The sequence below is a fragment of the Periplaneta americana genome, chromosome 3 (assembly GCF_040183065.1).
Source record: "Periplaneta americana isolate PAMFEO1 chromosome 3, P.americana_PAMFEO1_priV1, whole genome shotgun sequence".
NCBI lineage: Eukaryota > Metazoa > Arthropoda > Insecta > Blattodea > Blattidae > Periplaneta > Periplaneta americana.
The window spans coordinates 156,053,502-156,072,544 of record NC_091119.1 but is presented as its reverse complement, the minus strand read 5'-3'; the positions used below and the strand labels follow the sequence as shown (position 1 = coordinate 156,072,544).

At 35.7% G+C, this 19,043-nt stretch overlaps 1 protein-coding gene across 5 annotated transcripts in view; it reads left to right on the top strand.

Annotated features, from left to right (window-relative positions):
* LOC138696729 (medium-chain acyl-CoA ligase ACSF2, mitochondrial-like) overlaps nt 1-19,043 on the top strand; it is a 53,908-nt gene that overhangs the window by 10,622 nt on the left and 24,243 nt on the right. The window contains exons 1-6 of one of the 5 annotated variants that reach the window (XM_069822071.1): nt 2,916-3,051; nt 4,910-5,099; nt 10,798-10,926; nt 13,248-13,474; nt 14,192-14,309; nt 18,176-18,274. In XM_069822071.1, coding sequence (XP_069678172.1) covers nt 4,938-5,099; nt 10,798-10,926; nt 13,248-13,474; nt 14,192-14,309; nt 18,176-18,274 — 735 coding nt within the window. In that variant the 5' untranslated portion in view covers nt 2,916-3,051; nt 4,910-4,937. The other 4 variants (XM_069822074.1, XM_069822075.1, XM_069822073.1 and 1 more) reach the window with 4 other exon arrangements.

Here is a 19,043-nt window from a genome sequence, read left to right as displayed (position 1 = left end):
TAGTGGTAGTGGTAGTGGTAGTGGTAGTGGTAGTGGTAGTGGTAGTGGTAGTGGTGGTAGTGGTGGTGGTGGTGGTGGTGGTGGTGGTAGTAGTGGTGGTAGTAGTGGTAGTAGTGGTAGTAGTAGTAGTAATTTTTAATATTAAAGCTATTGCACACCGCGCTTAGTCCGTGTAACAAGTAATGATATGTTTGTAGACGCTAATAGACGCCCCTGATTTCGCCTGCGAAACCATTAAATATCTCCCACATGTCTGGAATGATATTTGGGCTGCCTAAACAAGAATGAAAGACTTAAATCTGACACCCTGTACTTCCTCTACATTGTTAAATCTGCCACTGTAAAGAACTTAACTTCCGAAATATAAGAATATGTAAGGCTAATTATTATTTAGCCATATTGATGAGGTCAGTGAATGTTGTGTACTATCATGTCACACAGGGATAAGATTTATTTTACATATCGTAAATATAAGAGACGGCCCCCCCCTTCTTCGTTTCTCTTCCAAAGGCAGCTATGCTAGAAAATGAATCTTTTATTAATCGTAATCTACGAACCGCATGAACCAAAAACAATTTAAACAAATTAAGTAAATTCTGCTTTGCAGAATAATTTTTGTCAAAATATTTGACCACACGTACTTAACACGACATTTATCATCAACTTGACAGACTTAGAGACCACATATAAATATTATATATTCAGTCTTCATCATATTCATTTACTATTGGTATATAGTAACATATGCAGTTCATAGCAGACACTGATTTAGTTAAATACTGACTTTGAATTACAATTGTGCCTCTAATGTGGTGTAATGTATGACACATTTTCTTGTTTTCATTAACGACTAGTAAAAATGTACCCAAATACTAGCATAGCTGAATATTTTACACTTTATTTCATAATCCTTTTTCTTTCTCCTACGTTTGACAGTTTTTTTTTTTTTGCCTGATACATTTTTGTTTGTCATTTATTCCATAAAATATCTATCATTTTTCAAATTTTCAAAAGCGATTTGTATCTGAAACTTGAGAAGCTACCTGGTAAAGAATTTTATCACCATTCAAATTCTAGCACCTTCAATTAGATGATTTGCGCGAACTGGAAAAAAAAAAAAAAAACTCTGTAATATTAAATCTGAAAACAGTTGGAAATATAAAATATCCAATCTGTGAGGATCACTAAAGAGGCCAAACCTGGCCCTTACCTCTTGTAATTTCTGCTCCTAATGTAAGCAGAAGTATATCATTCTTAAATGATTCACCAAAAATGTTTAAATGCTTTGACTTCCCTATGTGCTGACCATGACTAATATGTCCTTGCCTTGCCAGATAACAGGAATCCGAATATAGATTATGAATTTCACCTACATAGCGTAATATCGTACTATTTAGAAGTGCAGGTTCTAGCCCAGCTCTTTCTCACACCCTCATTTGATATTCCGACATATTTCGGGCGTTAGTATTGTACTTACAAAGAAGCCTTTCAAAATAACGAGATCTAATCCCCCTTGAGAAGTCGTACAAAGAGAAGTACTGCAAAGGAAAGCTTAGATACATAAAATAGCTACTAATACGAAATGTAAACCAGAGAATACAGCTTTAAAAAATAAATTAAAAAGTGCACAGTGCTATGATAGATAGCGAAATCCGGATCCGTGCACCAGACATAACGGCTGGAGGGATCACGTGATACTGGTTAGCAGTGGCGAAGCTAAGGTGTAAATACCGGGTAGGCTGAAAAAATCTGCTTACTTTATATTTTTTATACAGTAGCTGTTTCTCAGCTTTCCTATCAAATATTTTTTTAACACGGACCCTACAAGAAGATGATGACCATTCATTTTCACTCCCAAATAGAATACAGATATAACAATATAACTTATTTATCTCAGAACACTCTGTTAGCCAAGGATATTTCTTATAGCCTACCACGAAAATTTAAAATTTATATTTTGTCTTCCTCCATCTGCTAGTAGTGTCGATCTCCTATCTTTTTAAGCACATTTTGCTTCATACGTCCACTAAAACGGTTTCTCTTTCAATTCTACAAATAAATAATAATGACCTCAATGTTCTCTCGGTATGAACCGTTTTACACAAAATTCATATGTAACACACATACGTATAACTAACGCTCAACAGCACAGTCCATTGATAGAACATCAATATAGCGCGACGTATTATTGTGTCGGTAGGCTACAAGGCTAGCCTCGTTTAGCACGAGATGTAGCGAATGGATATCCCCTACCCGGTCCCCCTTCAAGCTTACGGGTCAAAGTCGTAACCCTGCCTTTAGAGGAGGCTTGTATCACAAGCCTCACCTCGCACTGAACTCTCAGATCCTGGAACGACTGCCAACAATGAACTGTATGTGGAAGGATCGGAGTTAAACCAAGTGTTACGATACATCGTTATTACGAACTTATAGGCCTAATGTTACTAAGTATAATAACTCAATTTTTTTCGGTAAGCCTCAAAAGCCTAGCTTCGCTAGTGCCGGTTAGGTGATCATTCACTTCTTAGACGTGTGGACGTAAGGCCAACATTCGCCTGGTTGGCCTTGGCCCTCTACTGGCTATCGCGTCCAGGATTGCTGTTTTGCGTAATAAATGCTAGAATTACTGCCATAAACTTCATACTATTTCTCTAAAGATTCTTGTGGTTTTATGATCATGATCATTTTGCATTATCTTGTCATTATGTTTTTTTTTTTTTTTCTAAACGTTTGTTGTAAATTCACTTTCTTCCCCAGACGTCTCACTTTGACATCCATTGTATTGTATTGTTATCACAAGTGAGCTATATGTATCGTTATCTGTTTCTAATGTTAAATGCTGTGTTAAGTTAATTAGCACTGTCGCCTATGATGTAATATGTGCAACTTATCGCTTTTATTTCGCTAATCTGCATGACCTTTCAACTTAATATATAGATCAGACACTTTTTTCAAATTAGATTTCGCTACTGAGAAACATCAGCGTCAATTACAACAGTCTCCTTTCTATCGCGTTAGTGGAAGTAACGTTTCACCACCAGTTTATTACAGGTCGTCGTTAAAGTTTTCATCTACTTACATGAGCATGCTATAACATAATACTATAATTTATTGTATACGATGTAAGGTTGTTTCAAAAGTCATTGCCTCTTTAGATATAAACATAATATTTTAATGTTTATAAAAGTGATAGAGGTGTGGTAGTAGACGTAGTAGTGGTAGTGGTGATAGTAGTAGTAGTAATAGTAGTACTACTACTACTACTAGTAGTAGTAGTAGTAGTAGTAGTAGTAGTAGTAGTAGTAGTAGAGTTTGCTTGTTTAAATCCGATCAGGAGCGATGGATAAAATAAATAGCATGGCTCTCCCTCCAGATGGGAAATAAAGGTGAGAAGTCCGTTTAGGCCTATTATATTTACAGCACGTAAAAGAATCCTATTCCTGAGGGAGGTCTCCAGGAAAAATATGTTGGTCATATCTCTCACATTGAATTTCGAAGCCGAATAACCTCTTACAGTAAGTTCAAAGTGTCGTTAAATATGTAAAATACTGCTACTACTGTCGATGTCCCTTTTTTTCTGTATAGCCTGCAGTTCAGTTATTTTAACCAGTTCATATTGCATTGAAAGAGCTTTTTCCCTCCGAGTTCAAAGGCTGGTATATCCGCCAAATTGAAATACTGAAAGTAAAATGGTTGGCTGTCATCAAAAATAATATTCTTTGTTTCGGTGAATGAACTGTTTTGTTACTGTGCTATTAAATGCACTTTTTGAACATTGCACTTTTTGAATTAGATTCCTTTCAGTTATAAGCCCTTTTTCTCTACCATAGTTTTGGAAAAATATAGGCTATATGTTTCTTTTTCCTTCCTTTCCCCTTTTGTTCTCTTTATCAGCCGATGAATTTATTATCATAGCCTTTTTATCGTGAATTTTATTTAATTTTCGTATTTCTTTTCTTTTTTATTATTATTTTATTACATTCCATTGCGATATATTCTTCCTTACGTTTTTTCAATATTAACCATTTGTACTAAATGAGTTGCTTTCACTATATTCCAATGTATTTTACTTTCTTTTTTTCTATTATGGTATTATTTTCATGTTGTTTAGTGTCGATTTTATTATGCTATTATTATTATTATTATTATTATTATTATTATTATTATTATTATTATTATTATTATTATTATTATTATTGTAATATGTTAGTATTCTGTTCTTTAACGTTTTGTTAATTTTAACTGATTGTATACTTTGTGACCCGGTAGAGTGTAAGAGAAGGCCCTATGGCCTTAACTCTGCCAGCATAAATAAAGAATTATTATTATTATTATTATTATTATTATTATTATTATTATTATTATTATTATTATTATTATTATTTTCAAGTTTAAGATCTTTTGAATCAGCCTACTATAATATAGACCTAATGTAGACATAATATAGGCCTAATATATTTATGTAATTTAACAGGCTATATTTATCTAAACTGTCGTGGATTTGAATCCCGTCTAAAACATGGATGTTTACTATCTGTCATACCGTGTGTTGTATTGGTTGGAGGGACGGACGGCGTTCTATCCACACGTCACCAGGTCACCGCCTTGTGTCTCTTGTGTCAGAAACAGTAAAACAACATAATATGGACTTTCTTTTTATTGTTGGAGCAGATTTCATGTCACTTATTCCTACATTAAACCAGATCAATAACCATTTTATTAAAAATATTGATCTTGGAAAACAAAAATCAGTACGTCTCTTAGTCTGTCATAGGATAATATGTAGAAAGTAACGTAATGCAACTGAGTGTAGTTTCATGTTGCTGTCATTTACTTCGTAAGAAAACTGTTTAAAATGTATTTTTATCCTAGTAGAGAAAAATTCGAAGTCATTTGTTCTTATATGCAGAGACTCATCGCCAAGCAGTTGAGACAGCATGCAGAAACGAAGTTACTGTCACAACCCCGGAAGCTTCCCCCTGGTGCCGTATACACTAGGAGATCTTCTGGACATTGCAGCAGATTGTTGGGGAGACAATGAGGCCATCATATCTGTCTACGAGAAACAGCATCTCACATATGAAGAAGTGCATGACAAGGCGAGTGGCTTCTTTAGAAAATGTTATTTGTATATTTATTATTATTATTATTATTATTATTATTATTATTATTATTATTATTATTATTTATCTCTATACTGTTTTATTTATTTATGTATTCATTCATAGTTTTATGCCAAAGGGCAGGTCTCTATTTTCTGCTTATTAGGCTATTCTTATAAAAGTCGTTTATTCATTGATTACTTACTAATTAATTAGCTCATATGTCTAATTGAAAATGCATTTTCGAGTCACACGATATTTTAATTTTTATATAATTTAATTTACATTTTTATCAAGAAATATGAACGTTTCTAATCACGTTGATGGTAGAGATTTTAACTTTGATTTTTATTTTATTTTGTTGGGTTATTTTCCGACTCTGTATCAACGTCTAGGTTATTTAGCGTCTGAATGAGGTGAAGGTGATAATGCCGGTGAAATGAGTATGGGGTCCAGCACCGAAAGTTATCCAGCATTTGCTCGTATTGGGTTGAGGGAAAACCCCGGATAAAACCTCAACCAGGTAACTTTCCCCGACCGGGATTCGAACCCGGGCCACCTAGTTTCGCGACCAGTCGCGCTGACCGTTACTCCACAGGTGTGGACTTTAACTTTGATGGTAGTTAGGACAACAGTAGTGGTGATCATGATGGTGATTGTAATATTACAATGATTAATATGAAATGATATTGGTGATTACGGTGATGATGGTAATTCTCACGATGATAAGTTGATGTTGTGGAGAATGAGAATAGTTTTAATGGTACCAGAAATGGTCAGTGTAAGAAATGTATTTAAATATCTCTGAGCAACTCCAGAAGCTTAGAGGTGAAATTCTTACAACTAATTATATACTAATTTATGGAACGTAAGCCTATATGCACAGTCTACGTATATTTTTACCTATGTACCAAACTATTAGTACAGTCAGAAAGTACCCGAACTTCGGATGGCAACGCCGTGCTCTCCAGGCAACTTCTCTGCCTTGTCCATGTGATATGTGGCCTACTCTCCAGGCGTATAGACTCATTGTGCCGGCCGATCAAAGGGGAAAGTAATACTTGAAGCAGGACGAATAGAAGAAATAGTGTACGCACTCTGTGAGTTTACACGGATCCGCCGCAACGCGACGCTGTTAGTGCTATGAGCCTGACTCGGAAGGAGTTCACAGTACTTGTTATGTTGAATGTAGTCCTTTTTAAAAGCAAATTTCTTCCATTTAACCCGACTATTCGTAACTTAAGAAATACCTTTAGAGTCTCTTATTCACAATTAATAGTCTTCTATCAGGTAATACTATCATGAACATTCGTAACAGAAAGTACCGGTACAATGGGATCTGAAATTTTGTAAAAGCAATATTATAAGTTCAGCATTTAAATAATCTTTTCGTAACAAGCTGCGAATTCAGGGACAGAAAAACCTACAAAATGTTAGTAAATAAAGAGTTGAATGATATTTTACGTGCCTATAAATGAATTAAATTACTCACCACGATTAGTTGCCTGCTATCTTTGAGAGTTTGCGAGATGACTTGACGGATTTACGAGCTTGTAATTATCTTCGAATTTACTTTGTCCTGAAGAAGAACCGGCACTTTAAATAGTAGTAGACTAATTTAGTAATAATATCCATGATATGTTCTCTGCATCAACCTGTTTCCGAAGACTGGATCGAAAGAGCTTCAATGATGTCAAGATAGATGTCATCCTACATTGCACTTGCTGAGCTAATCTTTTCTTTAATTTTCAATTCTGTTTGAATAAGTACGTCATACACAGCTTGGGAGGGATGAGTTAAAAAACTGACGTTCCTACCTGATCGGTAGTCTTCGATTTGGGTGAGAGCTGCGCAATGTTTAGACCTATTACATTCCTGTCGAAGGGCACAGAGGGTACACGCAATAAAATTAGAGGAATGATTTACGACATAACCGGCCACATAATATACCAAACATCTGTCAATCAACGCAGGAGGAGTGGTATCCACCAACTCGAATACAGCATTTTCCCAGTCTTGACCATGCATTTTTTCATGAATAACATTTTTTTATACAAGTATCTACAAACTTTTTAATTGTCTTGTCGCGTAATTCCACATTTCGCGCTAATGTTTCGCATTTGATTCACAAACGATGTGAGTAGTTCATCAGAGTTTCCAGCAATACTCTGCGAGGTTACTACTAAGCATTGCTGTAGCAGACGCAAATGTGTTGGTTGTAGTTGTGAGACACTGAAGAAAATCAGTAAGGAATTTGTGATCAGAAGAGTCTTTATAAAGAGCCTTAGCAGAAATGTGCCGACAATACAGTTTAAATGCCTTGTAAATACTTCAGTGCTCTCACTGCCTTCGAAACCCGATGATCCTATATCCCGATAAGATTTGAGGCCTTTGTCGACACTGTTGCTGAAGAGTTGGAATGCGAGTCTGGAATCCATCCTCTTAAAGGACGAGAGATCTAAATGAGCTGTTGTCGTCTTGGGACAAACCCTAAGACTGGCACATCCAGATAAGTCTTCCTTAAAAAGTCTCCTATAAAAACTGAAATTGATATTTTTCTTTGCAAGAGAGTTCAATTTTATCATGGAAATAATTATTTCTTATGCATTTCAGTACGTGCACAATATCTGAGAATGCCTGTATCTTTCTTTTTTTATAGTCGAACGAATTAGGAATATACATAGTATTATGCTTAAAATTTTTTCCAGTGATTTCTAAGACTTTCAGGCCTTTCTATTTGTTTGATTGCCATCACAAGTGAAACCGACTACTCTCGTCCCAACTGCTTCTAATTGTAGTATAACTTGTATAAGAATTTAGCGAGAATATCACCTGGAGTAGCGTTTCTGCTAGCGTAAATAGCAATTGGTTGAGTCCAATCTTGCATAAATGGCATAAACATCAATACTAATGCATGATTTTCTAATTTATTTTTTGGACATCAGTCGTGAGATCTCCGAAATCAACAAATACGTCCATTTTAAGGGAATAATTATTAAATTGAATTTCTTCTCTGAGTTTGACCTCATCGAATATTACCGCTCCGCAACGTTTATTTTCATATATTTAATCATTTCGGTAAATTAGGGAAATGTGAGATAGAGCTCCTGGTTTTAATTTTCAACACACTCGCGGTATTGCTGTCTTATGACTTTTTATATTAAAACAGTGTGATTGGTTATTTACCGAAAGCTGCCTATTTTTCCGCGAAATCGCTCTGACCCATTTCTCAAACTTATTTTTTTCTTTGGGAGATGAAAAGAAATGCTTGTTACACTATTTCTACTGTATTCCGATCTACAACCCGGAACAAAACAGTACGGCATTTTTGTAATTAGTTTGTAAACCACCACACAATATTCTTTTGTCACTGGTTACTTCAAAGCACAACAAATTGAAGACATCTACATAACTCTCAACAACAAAGCATATTAACAACCCTTAGAAACTTTCATCATTAAACGCGCGAGAAATATATTTTCGAGGTGTCTGACTTCAGACAACAGATGGACCCTAGCGATTGAAGCGCCACTAGTTGTCAGGTCCGCCACCGACAATGAGAAAGCATAGAAGTGCGTACACTATTTCTTCTATTCGTCCTGCTTGAAGTGTTGTTCGATATACAGGGTCTCGTAAATTTCAAGTTTATTCCTGAGGATCGAATTTTCAGTAAGGAGACGCATCTTGCAATTCTTCGACATCTTCATGATGCAGTTCGACGAAAATGGCCCAATTTGTGGCAAGGACAGAATTGGGTTCTTCATCATGACAATACCCCAGCACATCGGTCGCTCTTGGTGAGCGAATTCCTCGCACAATACAAAAGACTTGTCCTTCGACAGCCACCATATTCTCCAGATCTTGCTCCCGCAGATTTCTACCTATTTCCAAAGGTCAAATCTCTATTCAAGGGACAGCGGTTTGCGTCAGCCGAAGAGGTGAAAATTCATGCGACGCTCGCTCTGCGGGAAGTGACCAAAGATGGCTGCAGGAATGTTTCCAGAAATGATATGGACGCAGGCAGAAGTGTGTCACTGCTCAGGGGGCGTACTTTGAAGGCGGTGTTGTGTAAATGGTTACATGTCATCTGCAACAAAGCTTTATACGCTTGTTCGGTTACTTTTTGACTCTACTACTATAACTCTAACATAACTCATGATGAAATGAAGTTTCTATGTACCTGGAGATTAATTAATTAATTAATAATAATAATAATAATAATAATAATAAATAGTTTCTATATTGGTTTCTTATTTGTAATTATTAGTATCATTGCATCAACAACTATTATTTTAAGAGCTCCAACTATTACCATCATGGCCTGGTTTTGAATTTATTTCAGTGTCTTTAGCATATGTGGATGTGCAGTGAGTAATGTTTCGCAATACTTTATTAACACTGGGATAAATATACTTTTGATACTCATGTTTAAAGCTTACCTCATTCACCTCTTGCAATTCGTTTCAGTACTTTGAAGCGCTTGGAAACATGCGAGAGAGTTTTTTTTTCAGATGGTTCCTCTAGATCGGTGGTCGTCAGCACTCACTGAAATGGGTAAAGGGTAAGGAGTGCAACGAAATATGCTCCGTCGCGTCGTGCAGAAGAGACAGGGAGACTGCATACCCGCCAGCAGCCACGGATGCACGATGTCTTATCCGCGGGTAAGAGACGCCAGCCCGAGGGTGCACTGTGCTGATGACCGCTGCTCTAAGTTCAATTGCTATCGAAGTTTATACGAAGCTATGTAAAGTCATGTGATTGAGGCAGGGTAGTAGGCACCTTTATATTTTATTTTGGGAATATCTTTTTGCAAGGCGAGAGAATGACTGAAGTGATTCTTTGCAGTATTTATTTTATTTTTTTTTTAATTTTAGTAGGTTATTTTACGACGCTTTATCAACAGCTTAGGTTATTTAGCGTCTGAATGAGATGAAGGTGATAATGCCGGTGAAATGAGTCCGGGGTACAGCACCGAAAATTACCCAGCATTTGCTCATATTGGGTTGAGGGAAAACCCCGGAAAAAACCTCAACTAGGTAACTTGTCCCAACAGGGGAATCGAACCCGGGCCACCTGGTTTCGCGGCCAGACGCGCTAACCGTTACTCCACAGGTGTGGACTGCAGTATTTATTTTATAGACATGCTGTTTTTTAACACCACTTCTCAAGGCTAACCAAAGACTATTGTTCTGTCTTCTCCTCAAATCTTCCTTTGTCCGTTTCAGTCAAGAAGAAAATATATTCTGCATATACAGTTGGCATTTGATGCCACGATCGGGATTAGTTCGCCAATTAAGTTATTTAGGTATGTGTAAATTCTCTACAGTCTAGCTAGAAATTATTTCCTGGGTCAGGCCGGCTTGCGAGATCTGATGTTTATACTAGTGATTTCTGTAGCGGACCTAAAAATTGTTTATTTTACGATGCTTTACCAACTGCGATGGTTATTTAGCGTCTGAGTGAAATGAAGGTGATAAATGCCAGCAAAATGACTCCAGGATCTAACGCCGAAAGTTACCCAGTATTAACCCTCTTTGGGTTAAGGGAAAAAATCTCAACAAGGTAACTTATACCAACCAGGATTTCAACCCGGGCCCGCAGTTTCGCAGTCCGATATGCAAACCACTACTCCACTTGTTCTTGCTTTTTCCTACTTAGCAGTAGACTGACTTTTTTTACATGAAACTTTTTTCAGGTTACCAAACTGGCCGCTGGACTTCTGCATCTGGGTTTGAAACCTGGTGACCGCGTAGGAATATGGAGCTATAATTGCGTCCAATGGTACATCACTTATATGGCGATTGCCAAAGCGGGACTCATTACGGTAAGAGAAGGACATATGACATAATATAGTGCGTTCGGAAAGTCCCTCCGCAGCTCTATTAGTTCTAGTAGGCCTAACCCTAGAATACAACTCTGTACAAAGTTGGCACTCCCTCATTCATTCCGGTTTGACAACCTCACACCCTCAGTGCAGTGCTGCCACTTGAATTCTCTACCAAATACACTTGAATTCTCTCCTAGTGGATTCTCAGCTACACAGCACTGCGGAGAGACTTCTCGATCTTACTGTATTTATAGCTTTCAAAGTGAAACATTTATGTTCGAGTATTAAATGAATAATAATAATAGGTTTGTTCCAACAAGCAATTCAGAACGCATTACGAATTAATACCGAAAATATTTCCACTCAAGCGCTAGTTGTGTACGTTCTCTGATTTTAGTTCGGGATTTTACGTCGTTGGAACGTTTCTTGAACTGTTCTTTCACGGCTTTCTGAGTTTCATCCATGTTAAAATTATATTCATCTTCCGAACTTCATCGCTTGAAAACGATTTCAAGTAAATTGGTATTTTGTGTTCCTTTAACAAAGTTCCATTAACGTTTTAGTAAAAATAATTAAATAGTAGATAATCCGACTGAATTGATTTGCCGACTCTAGGCATGAATAAAATTCGTCCAGCAGTATAAAATAAATCTCTGTACACAGACTGTTCATGTCATAATCCAATTTTTTTAGTGTCTTGGATGTTGCAAACATATAATTATTTCTTCCAGAATCTCGAAATTGATTTTTTCCAACATCACAACAATTCCTCTTAGCACTTTATTTAATGAGATGTGAAAAGATGTACAGTGAAGTACTGGGTTCTCCATAAATGACGCTCCCCTTACACCGCAAGCTCAGCGGCATTTTTTTGTTTTACGCCCCGCACATTTACCGTAAAATCAGCCGATGTTTCTACTGTAGTAACCTTAGTTTCTAAAACCTGTTTAGCGTGGAAAGTGTTTAAAAACAAACATAAATATGAATACAAGTGCATAATACGTGTGTCACAAGAGATGTTCAAAGTGCCCTTCTCCTTCGTCAGTATATTTTTAACATCTCAAAGGATTGTTCTGAAATACTGGACTAATAATCTCTTCTTGCGAAAATTTTGAAATTACTTGTTAGATATTTTCTTCCACATTTTGCATAGCTTGAAACTAGGAAATCTCGCTGCAACATGCTATACACCATTCTCAAACAACTACAAAAAACACAATAACTTGGACTATATTACGCACCAATGAGTAATCCATTCAGTTTTCTGGAACAATTATAACAAAACACAGTAGCTTGCACTACACTACTAACGAATGAATAATCCCTTCAGTGTTCTCAAAAGATTAGAAAGAAACACACTAGTTTGCACTATACTACGCACGAATGAATAATTCCTTCAATAGCTCTCAACTGCCTGAAGTGAACTGCACTCAAGCAACGCCCGACAAATGGCCTTGAATTTCGGCGCGTACGACAGGAGTACTGTGAGAGACAAAGTTTCTATACGTCCCTTGACGTCATACGGAGGGCTCTGTATTTTACCACGACGCGCGATGTTTTTGCCAATACCTCTGACCTAGACTGTTTGCATAGCACAGATGCTGGAGAAGTTGCAGGATATGACGGCGTTCTCTCCATTTCTGTCTCAAATTTATTATACTACAGTAATTTCCGTGATGCCGGTATTTCGTTTTTGAACCCATTTTGTATAACAGTGATAGTCTCATAAGTCTATAGGCATTGTTTTTTTTTTGGTTGATTATTTTACGACGCTTTATCAACTGATTTGGTTATCTAGCATCTAAGTGAAGTGAAGGTGAGGTGAGTCTAGGATCCGGCGCCGAAAGTTACCAAACATTTGCTCTTAATGCATTGAGGGAAAACCCAGGAAAGAAACCTCAACCAGGTAACTTGGCTTTTAACCTGGGCCTGCTAGTTTCACGGTCAGACGTGCTAACCGTTGCTCCACCACAGTGGTGAACTTTGCTTATTTTGATGACTAATGCTTCATTAGGTAGGCTTAAACTTGAGTAGAGCTAAAGTATAAGTTTAGATCGTAGTGTGTATCTATAATGAAAATGTCTCATAACTCAATTTATTGTACTGGTATCTAAAGTTTTTATAAATTTCACACTCATCTTGCTCACACAACCTAGAAAGTTATATGGAATTGTAAGGGGCCTATGCGGTCGTCATCCAGCTCATTTATGTTGAAAATCATATTTCAGAGTCATAATTCATTGTTGCACGAAGTTAGTTTTCAGGTATGATTTAGTGTTCTTCTTCAAGAATTTAATTCGACGGTACTATTACTCCAGGTGACGCTGAATCCAGAGTCGGAACCCCCTGAACTGCTGTACTGTCTCAAGAAGGTGCAGGTGAAGGCACTTGTCTGTGCTGAACGCCGCGATTCTGAGTCTTGCTATGATTTGGTGTCCAAGATCATTCCAGAACTTTCCTCATGCCAAAGTTCTGATGTTGAGTTCCATAGCGCTGAAATTCCTTCACTCACATCCCTCATCATTATGAGCGACCAGAAGTTTCCGTAAGCAACAATTCACTCACAAAAAATACGCTCTTGCAAAGCCAGATCTTATGGTATTTTATAGTTTTAATTCGGGTTCCGCATATTGCGGACAGACCCATTTTCAAGTTGCACGCCATTTCGGCGGACTACGCTATGCGTGATGTTATCTGTGGAGAATTATGTCGTGTACTAGGGTGAGTGTGTGGTTTCGATTTCATGCCCTATCGAAGGATGAAAAAAATAGTCTATATATATATATATATATATATATATATATATATATATTAATTGGTTAAGATGGCGTAGAACTGAACATTTCTGGGCTATTATTTTACAACAATGTCTTATGTCTGTCTTCCGATGAGGTTGTAAAATTAAATATTTTTCGTAAGTTTCATTATCTCTGTTGTTTTAAAATAATGCCTATGAAATAAGTAGGGATTGAAAGGCTATTTGCAAAAAAAAAAAAAATTAATATTTAATTTATCAAACACTTTTTTTCCTTAGTAACAAGTAGAGATTGGACAATTTTAGGAAAAAAAAGTTTACTTGTTTGCATTTAGTTTATAAATCTTTTTTCTTAGTACAGAGCATTTTTTGTTAATATTTGTTCTTTATATTATTTTAAAATTTGCTAAAACGACGAAATAGCGAAATAAATCAGTCTTTTTTCTGAGAGGGGTAGACAGAAGCACTAATTGTTTCAATTATTTGTATTCTTTGACTGTGTTATAGTGGTGCATATCGTCTGCAAGATATTGTGGCTTTTGCCACACCAGAGTCCCTGAAACGTTCTGAGGAGGTGCAGAAAATGGTTCAACCAGATGAAGGTTGTTTAATTATATTTTCCTCGGTAAGTTGTACCCGAGCGTAATCTTGAATTCAGTGTAGATATATTCTCATTTACCCATGTTTTAGCATCGTAAAACAGACACTATATAAAATCAGAAATGCATTGAGTTCTTTTTTTTAATGTAAAATTACCGGTATTTTAATACATCCTTCATTTATCTGTTCGTTTTATTTGTTTCTACGACCATACTGAAATGAAGTTATTATGCAATGATCATCTGTGTCGAAATGAATGTCATTTCGATACAGGTTATAATTTTGGTACAGATTTCTTATTTCAATTAAATACCATTGATTTCGAGATGTTAAATGCTTTCATCAAACTGCAAAAATGTAGTAAACTCAACTAAAATGGAAACAACTACGAAACTACACATTTCCTGTTTTATTGATGTAGGCCCTACTGTAATTATGATCAATACCGGTACCTATTTTGAAACACAATTTCTCGTACACGTTAAGAGTTCCTTCATACGAAGCCACTTTAGTGGCGCTGCGGACGTGCGTTAGTGGCGCTGGTTAATACACTAATTTTTGTAGTAGAGAATTTGTCAGTCTTCCAGTGAACATAGACGTAGAAGGAGATATACTTTTGGCAACTTTGCTCAGACGGAGAAAGAATAGACGTAAAAATAGAATAAGATTTGGGTTCATCCATTAGTTTTGGAAAGACTGAATCGAGAACTATTCCATACCTTGTTTGATGATTTACATCAGGACGATACTTACTTACTTACTTACTTACTTACTTACTTACTTACTTACTTACTTACTGGCTTTTAAAGAACCCGGAAGTTCATTGCCGCCCTCACATAAGCCCGCCATTGGTCCCTATCCTGAGCAAGATTAATCCAGTCTCTATCATCATATCTCACCTCCCTCAAATCCATTTTAATATTATCTTCCCATCTACGTTTCGGCCTTCCCAAAGGTCTTTTTCCCTCCGGCCTCCCAACTAACACACTATATGCATTTCTGGATTCGCCCATATGTGCTACATGCCCTGCCCATCTCAAACGTCTGGATTTAATGTTCCTAATTATGTCAGGTGAAGAATACAATGCGTGCAGTTCTGTGTTGTGTAACTTTCTCCATTCTCCTGTAACTTCATCCCTCTTAGCCCCAAATATTTTCCTAAGCACCTTATTCTCAAACACCCTTAACCTATGTTCCTCCCTTAAAGTGTGAGTCCAAGTTTCACAACCATATAGAACAACCGGTAATATAACTGTTTTATAAATTCTTACTTTCAGATTTTTTGACAGCAGACTGGATGATAAAAGTTTCTCAACCGAATAATAACAGGCATTTCCCAGGACGATAAAAATATTAATTTAAAATTACTCAAATGAGGGACTATATAGCATAAAACACATTTTTCTTAATATTTAAGAATTCAAAATTAAATACAATAGACAGCAAACATGAAACCATTCAACCAATAGACTATACTACAACAGGTGTCTGTAGGGTAATGGTAAAGTCAAAGGCCCTGGTGTAATTGAACCCAGGTTCGAACCTGAGGTCAGCTAATTTTTTTTATCTCTTTGTTAATTTATTTATATTATTTTAGATGCGTTATTTTATTTTAACATGAAATAAAGGAGATTTTACTACATAAATAATATATCCGTAATTCGCACTAGTCCAGCTATTTAATTGTCTAGTCAATGATTATATTATTATTATTATTATTATTATTATTATTATTATTATTATTATTATTAGTATTACCGTCATTCTATATTATTCTGTCGTAACCTAGCCTCTATACTGTCGTGACGGTGTAGGTGTAGGGAATTTGTGGCCCAACAGTCGTCCGTTAGCAGCGCCACGAAGCGCTACTCATGCGCCACTAAAATAGTGGCCTGACTGTGGCTCCGTCTGAAACCTACCATTTAATTTTATTCTATGTATCACGGCGAGAAGCGCTACTTTTAGTGGCTGCCACCAGCGGTGAAGCCAACCACTCAGAGCATCTGCAGCACGACTGATTCTGTGGTTGTGGCTGTTTCTGAAAGCCTCCATTTAAATACATTATTCACAAGCTGCAGCGCTTCTGAAAGTGGCCCCATCTGAAGGGACAAAAGGAACAGTGATTTCATTTTTTATTGTCGTAACCTATAGGAACTGCAAATAAGAATCACTTGCATTCTTTTGTTTCCCACTGTCTCAAACGTCACTGTTTTGTTTCCCATTATTTAAAACCATATTCATATTTCCCTATTGTCAATATAAAAAAATATGTATCTAAACATTAATTTTTAATTGATTAATTAATTTTTGTCTAACCTTACTACAGGTCGTTGAAAAACAGTTGTATGTAAGTAACTCTCATATAATGACTATTAAGACACTCGTGTCTCAATAGCTATCATTATAATATATATTATCATATTATGGTCGTTGCATAAATAACTATTTGTTAGTTATGTATATTGTTTCCTTTCCTTTCAATACATTCATCTGAATATAGATAGATATTAATTAAACAATTAGATTTTATGTTGAGTAATACATTAATTGAGGACTGTTTTTGCAAAACTTGCCAACTGCAAAATTTGCAAAATTGAGATTTTGTTGGATTCGTTAACATAAGGCAGGTCTCTACATGATGTTCAAAGCGTCTTAGTAAAATTGGGTTATTTCTCTTCATTGTAGTGTGTCAAAGTGTGATCGTATTTTCAAAACTTGCTTTCTGCTATAAGTGAGAGATACAGCAAAACTTGCTACTATAGTGTTTTGTCTCTCCTGAAAAATTTAGTTTTTTCAGTTAGCAAGTTTTGCAAAAACGGTCCTCAATTGCTTTTTCCTTTATAATGGCTTGAGACAGACATTTCAAAAGCATTGGAAATATTTTCTGTAATATTGTTATAGTAACCCAGATATTTTACTGAATGGTTTAAAAATTTAAAATAGTAACAGTTACAAGATAATTCTCCTGGTTCTTAATAAATGAAGGGGTGAGAATGATATATTCCTAAGCCACACAAACAAAATTTTACAAGAGAGTGTGTTAAAGATTTAGATTCTAGTGCTATTTGATGCTGTATCATAATTTCTCTGGTGTATACTTACGCCATTTGTTGAGTAATTTTTTTATATGTTTTAATAGTAGTTTCCCCATATGTGTAAGAAACGAACTCGCACAAAAAAAAACATTTTTGTTAAAAGTGTGGCTTTGCACTATCTCATTCTCACCCCTTCATATATTCCTTTAGTATCAGTTACAGGTAATTCTTCTGATTGTTAACAAATGTTTCTTTTGTAATAGTTAAAGATAAATTTTCTGGTTTTTAATAAATATTCTTTTAGTATCAGTTACAAAGTAATTCTTCTCATTATTAACAATTTATTATTGTTTCTTTAGTAACGATTACAAGGTAATTTTTCTTACTGTTAAGGTATTTCTTCAGACTGTTAACAAATGTTTCTTTATTATTACAGTAGTTACAAGAAAAGTTTTTGGTTCTTAATAAATATTCCTTTAGTAACAGTTACGAGGTACCGGTAATTCTTCTGATTATTAACAAATGTTTCTTTTGTAATAGTTAAAGATAAATTTTCTGGTTTTTAATAAATATTCTTTTAGTAACAGTTACAAGGTAATTCTTCTCATTATTAATAATTTACTATTGTTTCTTTAGTAACAATTAAGGTAATTTTTCTTACTGTTAAAGTAATTCTTCAGATTGTTAACAAATGTTTCTTTATTAATACAGTAGTTACAAGTTAAGTTTCTGATTCTTAATAAATATTCCTTTATTAACAGTTACGAGGTAATTCTTCTGAGTGTTAACAATTGTTTTTTTAGTAATAGTTACAAGATCATTTTTCTGGCTCTTAATAAATATTTCCATTCCACAGGGAACAACAGGAAAACAAAAAGGAGCCTTATTAAATCATCATAGCATTATAAATAACGCAGTAGATTATGTACGGAGACTGAATCTCTCAAAGGCAACTGTAAGTTTTCAAGAGAACATTTAAAGAATATTAATAGATCAATGAAGGATTGTCTTAGGGATAGTGAATGCAACTCGTGCTTTCAGGCTGTGCTCTGGCTTGCGTTCCAATCCAGCTTGATTTGATTACTTGGTTATATTTATTGCCTAAATGTTTACCAACTGTAAGGTGAATATCAAGTAATTCTGTGGCGAATTCTCGGCTTCATCTCACTATCGCCATATATATATATAGTGTTAAAAGTTGTGTAATCAAGATTTATTATTATTATTATTATTATTATTATTATTATTATTATTATTATTATGTAACATAGTGAAGTTATAAAAGTTGTTGACAAGTAAAACATTGCACAAGACCTAAAGTTTAAAAGAGGCAAAGAGATGAAGGAGAAATCTCTCATAGGTCGGCCTCGGCAGCGTAGTTGGTATAGCACTGGCCTTCTATGCTCGAGGTTGCGGGTTCGATCCCGGCCCAGATCGATGGCATTTAAGTGTGTTGAAATGCGACAGGCTCATGTCAGTAAATTCCGCCACACCATTGACACTGAATCGTTATGTTGGAACTTCTTATGACTGCTGGCTTGTGATGAACCTTTGATATATTCTTCAGACAAACTGCACATAGACTCCAAAACGTTGATTGCTGGTGTTATAATGGCAGTGTTTGTATCGGATAATGTCATATCTCGCTTCTAAAGCTGCATTGACAGTTCAACAGTTCTGTCAGTGCATCACACACAATGCTCAAGTTCACTATAAATTTAAAA